At 41.0% G+C, this 17,347-nt stretch overlaps 2 protein-coding genes across 7 annotated transcripts; both read right to left on the minus strand.

The window, feature by feature from the left end:
- Positions 1 to 55: 55 nt before the first annotated feature.
- On the minus strand, positions 56 to 9,321 carry LOC146295622 (uncharacterized). 3 transcript variants are annotated; one of them, XM_084696600.1, is made up of 13 exons: positions 9,153 to 9,320; positions 8,866 to 8,934; positions 7,519 to 7,543; positions 3,878 to 3,964; positions 3,611 to 3,759; positions 3,393 to 3,512; positions 3,262 to 3,307; positions 1,949 to 3,134; positions 1,747 to 1,798; positions 1,570 to 1,659; positions 1,159 to 1,260; positions 763 to 1,039; positions 56 to 668 (listed from the first exon to the last, which is right to left on the minus strand). In XM_084696600.1, the coding sequence occupies exons 1-13, from the start codon at positions 9,210 to 9,212 to the stop codon at positions 412 to 414; spliced, it is 2,520 nt and encodes an 839-aa protein (XP_084552726.1). In that variant the 5' UTR covers positions 9,213 to 9,320; the 3' UTR covers positions 56 to 411. The 3 variants fall into 3 exon arrangements, with proteins under 3 accessions (XP_084552726.1, XP_084552728.1, XP_084552729.1); XM_084696602.1 differs by lacking the exon at positions 1,570 to 1,659 and having other exon boundaries at positions 1,726 to 1,798; positions 9,153 to 9,321; XM_084696603.1 differs by lacking the exons at positions 7,519 to 7,543; positions 8,866 to 8,934; positions 9,153 to 9,320 and adding an exon at positions 6,579 to 7,462.
- A 1,172-nt stretch (positions 9,322 to 10,493) lies between these two features.
- LOC146295623 (regulation of nuclear pre-mRNA domain-containing protein 1A-like) lies at positions 10,494 to 16,614 on the minus strand. 4 transcript variants are annotated; one of them, XM_084696605.1, is made up of 7 exons: positions 16,078 to 16,607; positions 14,223 to 14,352; positions 13,932 to 14,038; positions 13,710 to 13,804; positions 13,118 to 13,244; positions 12,767 to 12,942; positions 10,494 to 10,905 (listed from the first exon to the last, which is right to left on the minus strand). In XM_084696605.1, exons 1-7 carry the CDS (start codon positions 16,226 to 16,228, stop codon positions 10,753 to 10,755), a joined length of 939 nt encoding a protein of 312 aa, XP_084552731.1. In that variant the 5' UTR covers positions 16,229 to 16,607; the 3' UTR covers positions 10,494 to 10,752. The 4 variants fall into 4 exon arrangements, with proteins under 4 accessions (XP_084552731.1, XP_084552730.1, XP_084552733.1 ...); XM_084696604.1 differs by lacking the exon at positions 10,494 to 10,905 and adding an exon at positions 12,026 to 12,451 and having other exon boundaries at positions 16,078 to 16,614; XM_084696607.1 differs by lacking the exon at positions 10,494 to 10,905 and adding an exon at positions 12,193 to 12,308.
- Between the last annotated feature and the right edge of the window lie 733 nt (positions 16,615 to 17,347).

The raw sequence follows: 17,347 nt of genomic DNA on the forward strand, positions 1-17,347 counted from the left end.
TTTCTTGAGAAAGACCAGTGAAGTAACCATGAATTATGCTGCTATAACACAAAACTCAAGAGCAGTAAACACTTGTTTTAATATCAACTGCTGGTATACAAAACAAAACCCAGCCCAAACCAGTAAAGTAACCATGAATTATGCTTCTATAACAAAAAACTCAGGAGTAGTAAACACTTGTTTTCATATCAACTACTGGTATACAAAACAAAACACAGCCCAAACCATTTGTTAGTTTCTCATTTCAGTCCAAGATTTCCATTGACCTACTACTGTCTAACCGGTGTCTGTCAAATTATATTTAAATTTTCTAAAATAATTTCATTGACATTACACTTTTTGTGTCAAAGAAAATTATTGATAAAAAGGAGTTTGAAATGCAGAAAGAAAATACAAATGAAGTTTTAACAATTATGATTTCCGTGCAACCAGTTCCAAGAGGGTGGAGGTGATTTTGTCAAGGCTGGTGGGCAGGTGTTGGGCAGAGGGCATCCTGTAGCCATGCTCCCTGTGCGCATGGTCTGTATGTGCCAGGTGGTCATAGAGGGCCTCTGGAGCGGTTGGATAGTCATTTTGGTACACATGGTCCTCCGGTCTCTCATGATACACCATTGATTTTTCAGGTTGAGCATTGGACGTCGGATACTGTTGAACCTGCCCAAACACATCTGAAGGAGGCAATGTAGTTGTGGTACAATTAATGTTAAAATCGACATGAAATAGAACCCAAGATATACCCAGAAGTTAGTGCGTTTTCTTTACCTTCATAACGGCTTCTGCTTGTATTTCTGGATTCGGGACGGGTGGTGTGACCGTGTGTCTCCATGTGCCCCTCCTCCTGCCTGGACCTGCCCCTGTAGGAACCCTGGGGAGCTTCTGTGAAATACAATTCGTTTGTTTGTCTGGAATGGACTGTATATTTTCTCTCCTCTGGCATGTCTCTCAAGGTTCTCTCATAGTGGTCTCTGGTAGATTCCACCTGGGGATTGCTCTTGTGGTTATAGTCTTTGGAAATTGTTCCTGGCCTTTGACTTTCTTGCTATAAAGGGGAGACAGGGAGAGACATGCATATTTATATAAACCATATTACATCAGTGGCAATCAACTGGCATGCCGTAAATAGTGTTGTACACGCTGAATAAAACAATTAACACCAACCACAGTCTTCTCTGATTTTTTGGCTTGAAATTCTTTCAGAAGGTTGCAGAGTTTTTCCTTCAGGAAGTTGGCCTCTTCCACGTTCTCAATTTCTATGTTGTTCTGAGAGAAAACAACAACATCAAAGTGAGATGAAATCAAAAGCAGTGATCTTTTCAGACCATTAATATGCACAATACATAGGCTTTAATTTCCCACAAGTATACAGTGATATATTTTAAACAAAATGAAAGAGAACACAACACAATTCATATTTTGCATGGACACGTGCAGTACATGCTGAATTTTCATTTTATATAACAAATAAATAGATTCAATACATTTTGTTACGAGTGTCACACCCATATAATGCCGTCTAGTGCACTTCTGGACTTTAAATACATTTGATCATAATTCTTAATTGGAGCTTACCAATACATCCATAACATTTCCGGCATCTGAAGACGAATCTGACATGGGTTTGGAGCTTGATTCTATGTAGTTTCCTCCCTGATAGACACCCTACATAAAGTGAATCAAATTATGATCACAATCAAGTTATTTCCATCTTGGCTTTAACTTATTTACCGATATAGATGTAAGGCCTACCGGTGGCCTGGCTGGAAGGTCTGTTCTTGGTCCTCTATGCCCATCAACCTGCCTGGAGGAAGGAAAAAAAACAAAACAATACAATTTTTTTTTTTTTTTACTATTCAAAAGAAGCCATTTAAATGAAAAAACTGATACTTTGTGAAATTTTGAAACGAAATGTAGTGCCACATGTACATTGATATGTTTTGCCTGGGCTTACATTCTCTTCACCAAGTCAATCTCCTCATCAGTGGCATCAGAGAACCGGCTTTTCCTCTTTCTCTTCCCGGCGCTCTTGTCGTCCATGGCGCCGGCCAGGAAGCGCCTGAAAGGTTCTGGAATGTCTGATCTTACTCTGCCACCCTCTGGTGGTCTCTGAGGAAAGCCTCTCATTCCAGGATCTCCACGCTCAAACGTGTCTTGGTGCTGACTCCTCTCTTCTTGATGCTGGCTCCTCCCTCTCTGGCGAAAGGCTTTAACGAGCTCAAATAAATGGTCTTGGCTGTATGAACTGGAATCCTGCAGTTGTTTAGGATACCTCAGCTCATTGTCATCTGGGGCACTCTGTGCCTGTCGGTCTGCTGCTCTGGTGAACATATCTCCACTTGGATCTCTTTCTTGAGACATCCTGTGTGGGTCTGGATAGGCTAACCCATGAAGGTCTTCTTCATGATAGGCCCTGCGATGTGCCTCTTCTTCCATGTAGTTTCCTCTACGGGTATCCTCAGTGTAAGAGTCCTCGGGTGCCCTTCGTCCACTAGCCACTTCCTCATGAAATCTTCTGCCATGGAGGTCTTCGTAGCGACTGCCCTCAGCAGAAGGATGAGCTTCTCCAAGATAGGCTGGCCCCTGAGAATCATCGCCAGGAGGGCCCCTACCACGGGGTACACGGAAGGACCCGTCTTGAAAATCTTCAACAGAACGAGCAGCTCCACGTCGTTGAACCTCTTGTGAGTAAAACTGTTTAAGAGGATCGTCTTCCTGGTACGGTCTCCTGCGAAGAACCTCCTCAGGATGGGCATCGTTGGGATATGCCTGCCGTGGGGGCAAGTCCTTCGGGTGTCCATGCATTGGGGCACCTTCCTCTGGGTAGCCACCTCTTTGCATTTCATCAAAATACTCTCTTCTTTGAGGATGCTCTTTGAGAAACTCCTGTCTATGAAAGTCTTCTTTTGGGTGATCTGCTGTTCGCACCCGCTCCTCTGTATAGTCGCGTCTTTGAGGGTCCATCCGGAAATGGGCCTCTTCTGTCTCTGCACCATAAGCATCTTCATCATGGAAGAGTGGAGGATAAGGACGATTTCCAGAGAAACGTTCTTGAAGGTGGTCTCTTCTGTCTGCTGGGTAAGCTAGGAATCCTTGTTTACCGATACCCTGAGGCCAATTTTGGTTTCCTCTTTGCTTCTCTGGAGTTGGAAGGTAGTTAATCAGTTTTGGGCCTCATTATGACGGGTGCATATTTACGAATTCCTTATATGTTTTACTGCCATAGAAATAGGGCACAATGTCTGTTAAGTAGAAAAAACACCTTACCTTTTGATACGTTTGATTTACCCACAATTCTGTTATTTCTCAATGGCTGTAACACAGAAAAAAAGTTGCATCAGTCTTCCATAGTGATTTATGGTGACTCTTCAGACCTGGTTAATTGATTATGAACCCACTTTTGGAGATCCTTGTCCATCCTGTCTCTCCACCACCTGTGCCTTGGCCCGTACAATCTTTCCAGGCTGAGCCAATATACTCTTACTGTCCCAGGTCACCAAGTCTTTCCGTTTCACCTCCTATAGATGGGGAGAAATTAATCAGTATCCAGCCACCTATCCTCTGGTCAGTAATTCAGTAGGACAGAAACACATCCTGAAACCCAATGCTTTCTCACCAGATACTTCTGACGATGTCTGCGCCCAACAACATGATTGGCCATATTTGGCATGTTGCCCTTTACATCACAGAGCTTACAATTGTACCTGGGTCCAGGCTGGGGGTCAACAGTGTCAAAACCACCCACCTCATCCAGAAGACTCAACCCTAAGTGGAGGAAAGAAGGTTTAAAGGATAGATATGGGAGAGTAGGTTAAGTGGACAATTTGAAAAGAATCAAAGGACAATCAAATTATGTCTTTTGTTGAGAAGCAGAGATATTCACCAATGATGGGCTCATCCAGATTTAAGAATTTAAAGTATTCTTTAATGTCTTTAAAATCCGGTACTTCATGATCTCTGAAGACTTGGCCTGTTATACAACATAATAAAGTTGGTTAAATAGTTCAAGAATAATGACTGTTAAATGTTTAAATGACAAATCATGCCAAAAGTTAACCATAACCCAAAAAAACTATTGATAAAAAAATAATGACATTGGTGACATTTATCTAGATCATAGTGTTTTTTTTTCTTATTGTCGACAGCGATTTGATTAGGATTTTTCTAGGAAAGAGAGCTGGTTGCTGGAGGCTATTGATAGGCAGAGGTGTCTACTACTTAAGTATACCTTTTGGGTATCTATACTTCACTGAAGTAATTATTTTGCACCTGACTTTCTGCTTCAACTCCATACATTTTCACGCAATTATCTGTCATTTATACTCCTTCCATTTAAAAAATAGCCTCGGTACTCCCATTTCAGTTAGACTCGTCATTGTTCCAAAAAAAAAAAAAAAAAAATCCTGATAGTGAATTTGATTGTGGTTGGATAAGAAGTATAAACATATACTATTCCGACACCCCATTGGTTTGTACGCAGTCCATCGCACCTGCACATGACATAAATACGTCACACTCCAGCAAGGAAAGAGCAGACGTAATAGCCTAGTACGAAGATGTCCGTGGCAGAGACTCAAGAGAACTCGAGCAAAATGTCCCAACCAAGCACCAGCAAGGAGGTTGGTAGCCAGGAAGACCAGCCAACCTTTTTTCATCCCTGGAACAATTTTTCGAAATGGTTGGATGCAAAAACTACTCCTTTCGAATGCACCCAAGTACCACGAGCTAATGGCTTTCAAAAAAACTTGCCACCTAATTTGAATAAAGGCTATTGATAACATGCCTCTGAGGTTTGACTTTTTGCACCATTACAATACTTATAGGCAACTAGTCATCATATCTTCCGCTCCATGAAACACATCTTAACATTAGCCCAACATTTTCAACATGAACAATATATAGGCCTTTATGGCCTTTAGAAACAAAAAAAAATGGGGTGGGGGGGTGGTCGTGCATTATAGGCCCCTGTGGCGCAGCCTAAGATTTTGTCCATGATGGTGTTTTTTTCCCCTTACATTAATACTTTTACTTTTGTGCTTTAAGTCGTTTTGAAACCAGTACTTTTACACTTTTACTTGAGTAAAAAGCTTGAGTTGATACTTCAACTTCCAGGTGAGATCTTTCTCAGTGGCTATGAGCTATGTAGTATGGTATTATAAAACATTTAACTTATTGCAAGATTTTCTATTCATTTCAAACGGATAACATGAATACACATCTCAAATGATGGCTTGATCATATACATTTTTTGTAATGTAAGTTTATATTTGAATAATATTTAGTGAATAACCACAATATAATAATTGCTGACCAATGTGTTACACAGTGTAAATGAAGTATCTCCATTACTATGGACCTAAAATGGCATGGCACAATGCTGCAACATTGAGTTGCATGTTACCATTAAGACAAAAAAAAATCTTTGACTCTTCAGTTTGTGATATCGCAGGAGAAATGATGGTTGTAATTACTGTCCGAAGTTCCAGTTCCCAGTGTATGACTGAACTACATACAAAAAAAATCTGCATTCCGAAAATGAAAGTTGCAACAACATCAGAGAGCGGTTGTTGCCCATGCATTCAGAAACAAAATCTCATGAGGACAGATTGGTTGACAGTCCTTATTCCAAAACACACATCCTCTCGTTACAATTGGAGAGCAGAATAGCAGTAATGTCATGTAAAATGACGTCTAAATGACAAAATGTAAAATAATGTAATCAGATGTTGGAAAACATTTGATGTTTAATATCCATTGTGTAGTACAAGTGTGCCACGTTCACAAGTTCATGAACTTTGGAAGATAGGGGTTTGGGCCAAGTGGGTAGATTCTGCCATTAGAACATTTTGCTTTACAAATGCACTGAATTGAAAGTCCTTACTTCTTTAAGGAAGGGCAGTCAAACATCTTCATTTCCTCATTCAGCCTCTCTGGCTTTGCCAAGGAAACATTATACTTACATCCACCTTCATGAGTTCATGTACACTTCTGATTGGTCATATCAGTACATTGGGTCTGATTAACATTGACATCAATGTTATTTTTGGTGTTTGCACATTTTGGTGTGAAAACGAAAGCATGTGAACGAAGTAAGAAAATGAGTATCCTCTTGAAATCCACCCGTCAGTCTCCTTGTTTGGGGCAAGTTGTCATATGGTGTGTACACATCCTCAGGAAGGTCCCTTGGTGCTATACTTTAAAAAGTACAGGCAATATATGCAAAAAAAAACTTAGTGGTAGTCTACAAGAGACAGAACCAAATTTCACAGCTTCCTGGTTGGGGTCTTGGAAACTGTTGGCCAAGTCTCCTTGCCCTCAGAATGAAATCACCCAAAGGATTTGCCTTTCCACCGTTTTAATTGGTTTGAAGTTTCTGCATGTCGAGCATCATGGTCGCACAAATGATGACCCTCCATTTAACCAGTGATAAACTACCCCCAGGTAACATTTGTTTAACTGTTCAGTATATGTCACATACAGCCATCTACTGCATGAGACTGTCAAGGGTGTTACGTCACCATACATTCTAGCCAGTGTCTTTGTAAGGTGTCATTGTGCAGGTTTTGTCCCGCCCTCTCTCTCACTCAGGTGTTCCTGTTCCTCGTCTGGTTGGTCCATCGCTCTGTCACTCATCATTTGTCTGCTTTCAATTTCTTTAGCTTAACTCAAGTCATTTCCCATCAAGGACAGATGCAAGGACAAAAAGAAAAAAGAGGCTTTGTATTTGGGTGCTTGTGCAAAAACATCATCTGTTTTTGGCAACATTTAAAATATTGTGTTATCTTTAGTTACAATTACCTTTGTTTAAGTCAGCCTCTGTTGCTGAGCATTGGGAAAGGGGCGGTGGTGTCTATAGGCAAGACACCCTTGGGCTTACACTGACTCTACACATAGCACGTAACCAATGATCTTCTGACAATAAGTAAGCATTGGGCAGTACAGTTCCCTGTACTTATCAGGGTTGTTGACTTTTGTATTTTGTTTTTACAATGTATTTTATAGTGTTTTTTTTAATGTATTTGTATTATTATTTCTGTGCTTTTGTTCGGCACCTCAGCCTTAGCTGTGTTGAGAGTGTGCTTTATAAATAACATTTACCTACATACTTACTTATCAGATGGACTTGAGCGGCCTACATTAGTCATGTGTTTTTAAACAGTTTCATTTCATTTGGTACCATTCAACCCCCTTTTTCGACACACACTGTAAAAATCATCATCATCACTGGCCTTTCACCCCAAATGTCCTAAGGTCACATTGCCTAAACACCCCATCACAAAGTGAGTGTGTGTGGGGGGTTATATGTCCCTATCCACCCTGGGTATCAAATCTGTGGGGGAATTTGTAACAAAAGGGTGCTGCCCTAAGTTGAAATCTTTTATTGGCACGCAGAAACAAGTTTGTTGATTGCCATACCACGATAGATTTTTAGCTTTCTGGACAAAAAGACACTTAGGCCAAAGTTATATCAGACATTAGGAACGCACCTACCAGATTGAATGAGAGAAGATGAATGTTACTTACCCAAAGCAACCAAGGAGTCCTCTCTCTGTCAGAAGTGAAGGAAGACGCAACCAAGAAAAACATGCACAGTTAACACAAGATCAGCACTAAAGGAACTGGCCACAGGTTAGTGTGACCAGCCCCAGTGCTAAAAAACAGAGATAGGGTTATTGCACACACGACATAACATTTGTATTAAAGGCTAATGAATGATAAGCAATAACCACAGCTCATCTGAGGTGCAGCAAAGGCAAATTTGGGTAAGCATCACCTCTTTTTTACACAATCATTCAATATACTGTGTGTATAAAGAAATAAGTGCATTCGATCATTTGTTAGACTCGATTGTTTCCATAGTCTTGACTATGGAAACCAGTGAAGAAAGAAACTCCAGACCGTATCCATATGGAATCAATCGCTGATAATGATATAGAATTATAGTGAAATTCCACGGTTCAACGGTTTCCAATAGAAAGGAGAAGACATGCACACTCAATTGTCCAATGTCAAACTGAAACCATTTGATGTATCCCTGAAGCACGAACATTGTTCAAAGAAGAAGATGGGGCAGTGGAGAAAGGTAAAACCAGACCCTCTTCAAGAACCGTACCACAATTAAGTGAGAGAAATCTTCATCCTCATTTGTCCTGATGTTCGAACAAGGTTGCTTCTCCTCAGAAAGCAGACAGGTCTAAGTAGTGGGGTAGATTTATATCATTTGATATTCATACCAGTATGGTCCCATCACTGACATCAGGCATGAGTCAGTCAGTCTTCAAGGTTGAAAAATATATGTTCCGTTGCAGTTAGTTGAGGGGTATTCGATACAATGGATAAGGTAAACGGGTACGGATATTGTCACATGAGAAACAAGGAGAACGCTCATTCTTCCAGCCTCTGAAGCACCAGGAAAAAGTCCAGTTGCTGTCAAGTTTCCTGAATACTACTAACCAGAATAAAAGAATAACTCAGCAGTGTGGATTCACACCATAAATAAGCAAAGTGGATACAAACATGCAGTTTACATCCAGTTGAATCAAGAGATGGACCCAGATAGGGGGCGGTAGGTCCATGTGAAAGTCTTGATTGGCGGTCTACTTGTCAGAACGTGAGCTAAAGCTAGAGACTGTCTGTAAGAGGGACCAATAAAAGAAATGCTAAAGAACAAAAACTTATTTTCCTATTAGTTTTTGCTATATTACGTGGAAATGGAATTAACTGCCTGGAAAAACAGCTGCAGGACGTGGAAGACATGGACGCAGTCGGACCCTGGTGCGGAGGGAGCGGAAACATTAAGTCAAGCGCACAAATGTGGTTAAATGACCTACCCTGTTTTAGGATTTACAAATGCAATTCAGAGAGACATACCTTGATGTGCTGAATTGTTGTCAGGTGTATTTTGTAGAGGGTATCGCCTCTTATGGATTTGTTGCAAATCTGAAAATTAGGTGAGGGCCATGGGATTTAAAAAAATTACGTATGCAATTACTGAGTGACTGTGTAGCTAGTTTGGAATAATGGATACCTAGCCAGAGCCATACTATGGTCCATAGAAAAACTTGGATTTATTTATCTCTATGACTGTACCTAGCTAGTCAGTTTCCGAATGTACCATTAGGTAGCTGGAAGTCAAAGCGAAAATATCAAATACTTACTCCACAATCAATAAACTCCACGGCTGCGGAGTCCTCGTATGTGGTTTCTAAACCGTCCATTTTTATTACTAAGTAATTCGTGTTAACTGAGAGTCAAAAAAACATTGGCTTCAAATTTTACAATTTCTTTCGTGCTAAATGTAGTTCCCGTGCGTACCACGCTTTTCCGCCACACGTTTTTTCCAGAAATATCCTCTATCCTCCCTACTGGACGGGAGTTGATACTGCAACACTTGTCAGCTTGTCAAAACACCTCACTCACAGACACAATCATATATTCTGCTGTTTATTTGGTTCCAACAACAAATTACAAATCAGTTATTTACCAGTAGGTCTGGTTTTGTGAAGAGTAAAGCCCCTTTAACTTCCATAGCTGTGGTAGCGTGTTGAACAACATTTAGGTGAGGTTGAAACCAGGAAAAGGTCAATCCACAGTAAACAAGCACACAACACTGTTGTCTCCACTCATTTCAATATGGGAAAGCTTTAGCTGCAATGGAGATATCACATTTAGATGTGTCTGCAGTAAGGCTCCTGTAGGGTTTAGGAATGACTGCCCTTCCCCAATAAATCTATGTAGACAAACTAAATACTGTAAAACCAATTAGTATTATTTACATGCAACTTTGCTGGAATATTATATACAGTGGACAATAATCCTTCCTGAAAGAGATAACATAACCAGGTACATTTAAAACATGTTTGTTTTCTTCAAACATTGCCAATGAATAGATTTACTTTTACACTTGATATCATTTCTATTTCTGGGTCTGGGTTTAATCCTTTTTAAGGCCATTAAATAAGTGGAACAATCCTTGTTCTCGGTGAAGCGCCCGACAGCATGATCTAAAACCTAGTGAGCCATGTCAGCGGGATAGAATACAAGTAACAGCAATTATAAAAGACAACTAGGTTCATGTGGATGACAAATATAATAAAAAATACTATAGCCAATCATACAGATGCGATATCCTACTGATCGAGTTGTACTCACTTGGATCACTGCATTATTAATCTGGTGTCAGACTACACCTAAATCCATTGTAAATACAAAAATAAGATTACATCAGTGTCATTCCTGACTGTTTGTAGGGAAGTTGGGTGGAGAAGGGAAAGAGGGGGAGATCTGCATTTGAAACAGAATGTTGATTCAACACATCAAAGTGCAGCAAAGAGGAAGTGTGCAACACATCAAAGAGCAGCAAAGACGAAGTGTGTACCATGAACGCATATCACACATTCTAAATCTAAAGCTGATTGTTGGCGCACACAGAGAAAGAGAGGGATGAGGATGGAGTGAAATAACACTTGTGCTACTAATACATGTTAAAGGAACGCTCGGATGAGAACTGGTGTTTATTGTAAGGAATGGCCGAATGCACACAGAAAACGCAGTGAGAAATGCTTGAATATTGACTGATTATGATTATGAAGTTCTCGCAGTGAAGGATAAGGTGAAAGAATGTGTCAACAGCAAGGTTAACAACCCATGATATAGGCTACATATAATCCACACGTGACCAGATAGGGCAAGACGTAAGTCGAATCGGGTAAGTGGGCAGGGGGAGTTGATCAGGGGTGAGGGGGGGAAGATAAGCAGTCAGTCTGAGGGGTTGTAGAGGTCGCCCGAAGAGGGCAAGTGCAAATGTCCACCAGTCACATTGGGGAGCAGGGATAGGTCTGGGAGGTTGTTCAGTCGAGAGCGGAGGCCCTTACGGACCTGCGTCACCCGCGCCAGTTTACGCTTGTACTCCTGGAACACATAAAAAAACAAAAACAAAACGTTTTAGGATGTGAGATGTGTGAGGCTCAAATGTACACATACAAAAACATCAACGCCAACAAACAACTATTCTGAGCTGCACAACTCCCCCACTTGTGAGACAAACACAATTTATTTTGTTTTTATGTTTTGTTGAAATGTTTATTTCATGTTGAAATATGTGTGTCTACAAAAACAATATCAGCCCTGAGTGTCAGTTCTATTGATCAAATGTATAAAAACATACTATAACTTTGGATTGTGTCTTTTTGGCATCCTAAATGAGACGCAAAACCCTCTTGATCACAGAAAACTGACAAGAAATCCAGTATCTCTGACAGAACTTTACTGCACAGTTAAAGTGTATTGTTTATAATGAGCAAGGTCACCAAGGTCATATCTCATCTGTGTAATCATTCAAACATGCAGCCTCATGTTATAAAGCCCAGTGTAAGTTTGGCCCTGTTCAGTTAAATGACTTTCTCATTAAAGTAATGATAAACAGGAATGGCACATACAGATCACATAAAGGCAAGGCTTTTATGTAACTTTCACAGCACAGATTTAATATACTATCTAAGATATTATGTTAGTCAAGTGTTTACTATGGGGTGGAAAGGGTCTGGATTTCAGAAACTTTGGAACTGAACTACGGGCGTAACTTTGTGTGGGTGTTTTCAGTCCATGTGCAAGAAATTTTAATTCTCTATTTTCCATCCTATGCAAGTATTTTACATGAGCTAAAAAATCAGAATCCAAGATCATAAACTCTTAGTTTAATGAGAAATGTATATATTTAAAACAAGATTAGTTCTTCAACGACTATTTTCAAGATCTCTTTCCACTTGTGTTTGAGCTTTAGTAGGGATACACATGACCTGCATACATGTTGTGGGGTAGCAGTGTAAGTCCTGTTCACACACTTTTACAGTTATGTTTTAAGTGAGGGACATTGATGAAGGTGTATTTGATTCTATTTTAAGCTTACAACTTGCATGTTTAATGCAACTACAGTAGTTCTGAAATCTTACACGTACAACATTATTTCTTCTTAGGGCTGCAATTTCTAGCAAGCACTTTATTATTATTATATATATATTACATACCAATGTGTGTGCTTATATTTCTACCTTGGTCCCTTACAAAAAGGAAAGTTTGTGACAGCTGTATTGTATAAATCTACACCTACTGCAAGTAGGTTAAATAACATCAAATGTACATTGTCATGGAACCAGCAATAATAACAGATCAACCAGCAAATAACAGCACTCTCACAGACTCTGTTTGATTGTTTATTTCCTCTTTTTGATTTGTTGTTGTTGTTGTTTTTATTACAAGAGATGTTGTGAGTACATAGTCCAGAAGACTTAATCTTCGATTCCTGTGGGCAAAGACTAAAGAGCACACAGTTCATACATGGAATGTAAAGAGTAGCAGGTTCTCTTAATAAGAGACCAACAGCAGCTGAATGGGATTGTTTTGCAAGCAATGAGATGAGGGTGAAAGCAATGTGGACATACTTACCATAACGAAACCTCTGAGCAAAGGGAAACAGTACAGGCTAAGAACTGTCAGAATGTTAATTTGACTGTTTCACTCAAATAACTTCAACTCAAAATGATTGTTTGCCCAAGAAATATGTGCACAAAGTTAAGACTTTGACCATTGAAAGCAGATTTTTATTTTTTTTTTTTTTTTAAGAATTACTTGCAAAACATAAAACATGGAGAAAAGATGAAACAGACAACATAACAGGAAATGTATGACAGACGAATAGCGCTACACAAACAGGACACAGACACACAAGCACATTGAGGGATGTTTAGAAGATGAGAGGGTTTTTTTTACGCACTTCTAGTTTCAGCTCGTTCTGGGCCAGACCGTCCCTCTGGCTGTGAAGGAACAGCGTCAGTGTGCGTGTCAGCTGCCGCCTGTCTTCAATCTCTGCCGCCAGGCGTCCGCTGTAATCAGCTAGCAGCATACAGGCCTCCTCCACCAGCCTGGACAGACGCTCCCCTGACTCCTTGTCTGACACACACAAACACAGAGAAAAAGAGAGAGAGAGACCACACACGCTTAGGTGAGGCGAGGGTGTGGTTTCAGGTGCAGGTGCCTGTGTTATAGTGTGTGCATGCGTGCGGTAGGTTTGTTTCTTAGCAGCCGTGTGTGTGTGTGTGTTTGTGTGTGTGGGGAGTCCTCTTACCTGTGACCCTGTGTAACAGTGACGTGTCCTGCACCTCAGCAGGTAGGGCAGAGATGCGTTGACGCAGAGCTGAGTCACCAGATGCTGTGTTCTCCAGCTCCTGCAGGGCCCGGATTAAATCTACTGTCTGGGAAGGGGGAGGGGACATGACAAACAGGAAGGAGGAAAGGAGAAGAGAGAAAGAGGGATATGGAATGGTGAGGGTGGGTGGGTGCCGGGAAGTTTATTTTTTTTGTTCAACTTTTTGAAGCAATGTATTCCACCAAGTACTGGATTGAACCATCATCAAGTAATCTCGAGTCAGTATAGTGTATTGACACCACACACTTTAGTACTTATGCTTATCACTTGGCCTAAAAGACATCCAAGGTAAATGAACCCTCCAAGCTAAATGAACCCTCTTCTTCATGTGACAAAATCAGACTCTACCAACCGAAATAACGTTGGATCTATGCACTTCCTCATCCTTGATCAGCTGCTGTCCCTACTAATAGGCACAGTTTGTTCATCGCTAAGGATAAAAGAGTCTGCTAAATGAATCCAATATAAATGTCCTGCTCCCCTTACTGAGGTGTTGTTGCCTAGTTAGTACCTGTGGGGGCTCAGCAGGGGAACTCTGGGAGGCGAAGTCCTCACTGTCCAGTTTTATCTCCTCATACGGCCTCTTCTTAGCCTTCTTCTCTCCCTCTGTGCAACACACAACAGCCAACAGAAGAAAAACTAAGAACGCTTTCGACTTCACGTCACGTCTCGGGGGTTCAAAGATGTGCGCATCCAACCTGGGACACACGGGTCAGTTAGACCAGGAACTCACGCAGGACACTGGAGAGCTGGTCCAGCAGGTTGTTCTCGTACACGGCCCTCTCCTGCCAGATAGACAGGACCCGGCCCAGCTGCTTCTTACACCCCTCCTCCCCATCCCTAAAGTCAGCCACAGGGGAGAGCAGCCGCACACACTTGGCATGAACAGGCTCATAAAGGCTCCGGCAGACAAGGACAGAAGAGGAGTTTAGATCAGAGTTTCCATCTGAATTTGTTTTGTTAATATAATAATAATAAATCTAAATCATAAACATCATCGAGTTCAGAAATGTCCTTCCCTTACCTGGACACATGTTTGAAGGCGTCAACGATGACGGGAGCGAAGTCATGGGTGAACTCTGGTCCTTTCCTCTTGCTATTCTGGATGACGTCATTGGCCAGGTAAAGAAAGGTCAGCTTCCGCGACACCTTGGCTGAAAACAAAGACAATGCTCAGTCAGAGATGACATGAGACTGTCTCATGCCACAAGTTCTGCATCCAATATCAACACACAGTCCCTTCACCCCCTTAAAGACTTGAATGAATGAATAATGGAGGGGAGCTACATTGCCATTCTGCATGAACTTGTCTTCTATTCAAATCTCCATGAGCACAGTGCTTAATTCTTAAAAGCGGTGTGGAACTGGGAAACAGAGCCTAACAAATGCATAAAGAGGAGTCTGTCCTACATTAACTAACTAGTTAATTCAGCAATAAAATCAGGATAAGGTTTATTACACTAAGGGAGTCGGGCTAGTAATCAGAAGGTTACCGGATCGATTCCCCGCCATGCCAAAATGACGATGTGTCCTTTGGCAAGGCACTTCACCCTACTTGCCTCGGGGGGAATGTCCCTGTACTTACTGTAAGTCACTCTAGATAAGAGCGTCTGCTAAATGACAACATGTAAATGTAGCTAAAAGCAGATGTTTCAGCCACAGTGTGCTGTGGTCTCACAACACACACGGCAAGCCGTGACTCATCCTAGTTACACAGAATGTTCCTAGATAACCATTCAACCCCAGTAATCATTTCAGTCCTCCTTTCTCTCACCGGTCACTATGGTTACAAACAGCCCTAATGATACCAGGTTTGTTTGAGTCCCACCCAGTCTTTGAAAAGCGTTAGGCCTTGCTGTGTCACTCCATGGAGCTTTGACACACACAAAACATACGTTTCTACTTTATATATCCAACACACACACAAAAAAAGCACAGAACGTTTCACAAAATGAGACCACATGCACCAAGATTCCCAGGGCCCAGAAAAGACTCAGCTCCCAAAACACAAGGACCTCCAGAGACCCCAATTACGATAATGCACCCAGAGGAAAACAATGCCATCAAAATACAACTACCTGCCAACCAGAGTCTATGTTGAGCCTCTCTAATTAACAGAAAACAGCACAAGTTGACACTCTCAGAAAAGCTAATCGCTTTCCAGAGACATAATTTTTTTTATCTTAAAATGGAAAACACAGCTGCACAGGTGTTTTCAAAATTAAATTAAATTATCTTTACCAAACGTGACATGACCATTATTAAACTATGAGGATATTGTATAGATACACCAGCTTCCTTAAATTGCTATCTACATAACAGCCCTAACTGTCGCCTCGTGATAGTGCTGGCCAAGGTCATGATCAATGTATCGTACTCACTAACATTAGCCATTATAGATACATTATTTGATGGCAACCCTGCGAAGCCAGCTGTTTTAAACCAGCGATTAACATGCTAGCAAAAATAGCTTCCTAGCTAATCACAATAACCCTTACCACTGCCTGACCATATAGAGGCCAAGGTGATAGATGGCACAAAATGCAATTTGAGCCATAATGCATTCGTCTGAGGATAAAGATACATAAAATATCCATTTAGCCTATTTTATGAAAGGTGAGGTCTTAGACTTCAGGTCCATCTGATTTTAGACTAGGAGTTGAGGCCTGCACCTGAATGTTTGCTGCCTAACAGGCTAGGCAGCAGTAGGCTATCTAGCTAGTAGTAGCACCAAGTTAGGGCTAATCATACGTGCTGCAATTTATGGCTAACGTAGGCTAACTAGCTTCTGTTCATAATTCCAAAGCAATTGCTAGCAGTTCATTATTGTTAACAGAAACACATCAATCATAAATTGGTCAACCATAGCTAGCTCTAACCTTTTTTCAGCTCGTTGAACCAAACGCTGACGATGGTCTTCGAGTGTTTTCTATGATGTATAAGCCACAAAGATAATGTTTGAACACTTTGCTGAGAGTTGCTAAGTTCAGATAGTTTCTTCTCTAAAGCAGCTTCAGAAAATGCCGACATATCGACGAGTTATTTATGAAGTAAGCGTGGAGACTGCTCTCCCAAATGATATCTAGCTAGCAGAATACTGGATGATGTACTAGCTCTAATTGTCTGGCTGGCTACGTTTAGCTAGCTACCTAAACGTAGAGCTGCCTCAAGAAGTGCCTGCCCTCACAGTGCCTTGAAGCTTGGTGGAGCCTGGCTGGAGCCTGTACCATGCGACAAGCTTCCGCAAGTGCCCGCTAGTGTTAATATTTGTACATTTTGTAGGGGGGCGGGGATGAATAGTTAAGCACAGGTGACATTTTCACTGTCAGGCACCTTGCATTTGATTCAATATTTCTATATTAGGCTACTTATTTCAGTTGAAATAGTAACAGATTTGTATTAAGGCCATGCTGACGACTGCTGTCATGACGTGCAACATCGAAGAGGCCCGCCAGGCGTTTATGGGATGAAAATGCCAGGATTAAAAAACGTTTTTTTTTTTCTTTCAAATTTCGTCAAATAATCCAAATCCGAAAAAAAAACTTTTGAAAAGTCGTAAAGGGTTTTGAAACTGAAAAAACTTTTGGTATAGCGATTTATAAAAAAAAAAATGGTTTGCATCATTGATGAGTGATGTGAATACTACACAACACACTTTTTTTGCTTGTTTCATTGTGGGGCTAACACAATTCTTGGTGTTTTTTCTAGCAAAAGTTACAGATACACATTATATCAGGCCGTTTTTTGACCTGATATAATGTGTACCCCCTCCCCTAACATGCAAAGGGTCTGTCCTGCCATCATGTGTTTTTTTCTGTGTTCTTTTGGTCACAATGAACAACCTGAGATAATATGGAGATGTCTGCTCTTTTTTTAGCAGAAGTTACAAATGGGATACACATTATATCAGGCCGTTTATTGACCTGATATAATGTGTATCCCCTCTGTAACTCATACGGTAGACAGGTGAACAAAGCGGTTAATTGAAAAGTCATATTAAACTAAATTAAAACAGAAATCACGTTAGAGGGCAGGGAGGGACGGCTTTGCAAAGACGGGGAATCCTTGTCAGACCACATCCGCAGAGAATGGACAGATGGAGTAGGCTAGCCTAGATTAAAGGAAACAAATTTTGTTCATAAACCTGCT

The sequence above is a fragment of the Hypomesus nipponensis genome, chromosome 4 (genome assembly GCF_054491055.1).
Source record: "Hypomesus nipponensis isolate SF chromosome 4, ASM5449105v1, whole genome shotgun sequence".
NCBI classification, from domain to species: domain Eukaryota; kingdom Metazoa; phylum Chordata; class Actinopteri; order Osmeriformes; family Osmeridae; genus Hypomesus; species Hypomesus nipponensis.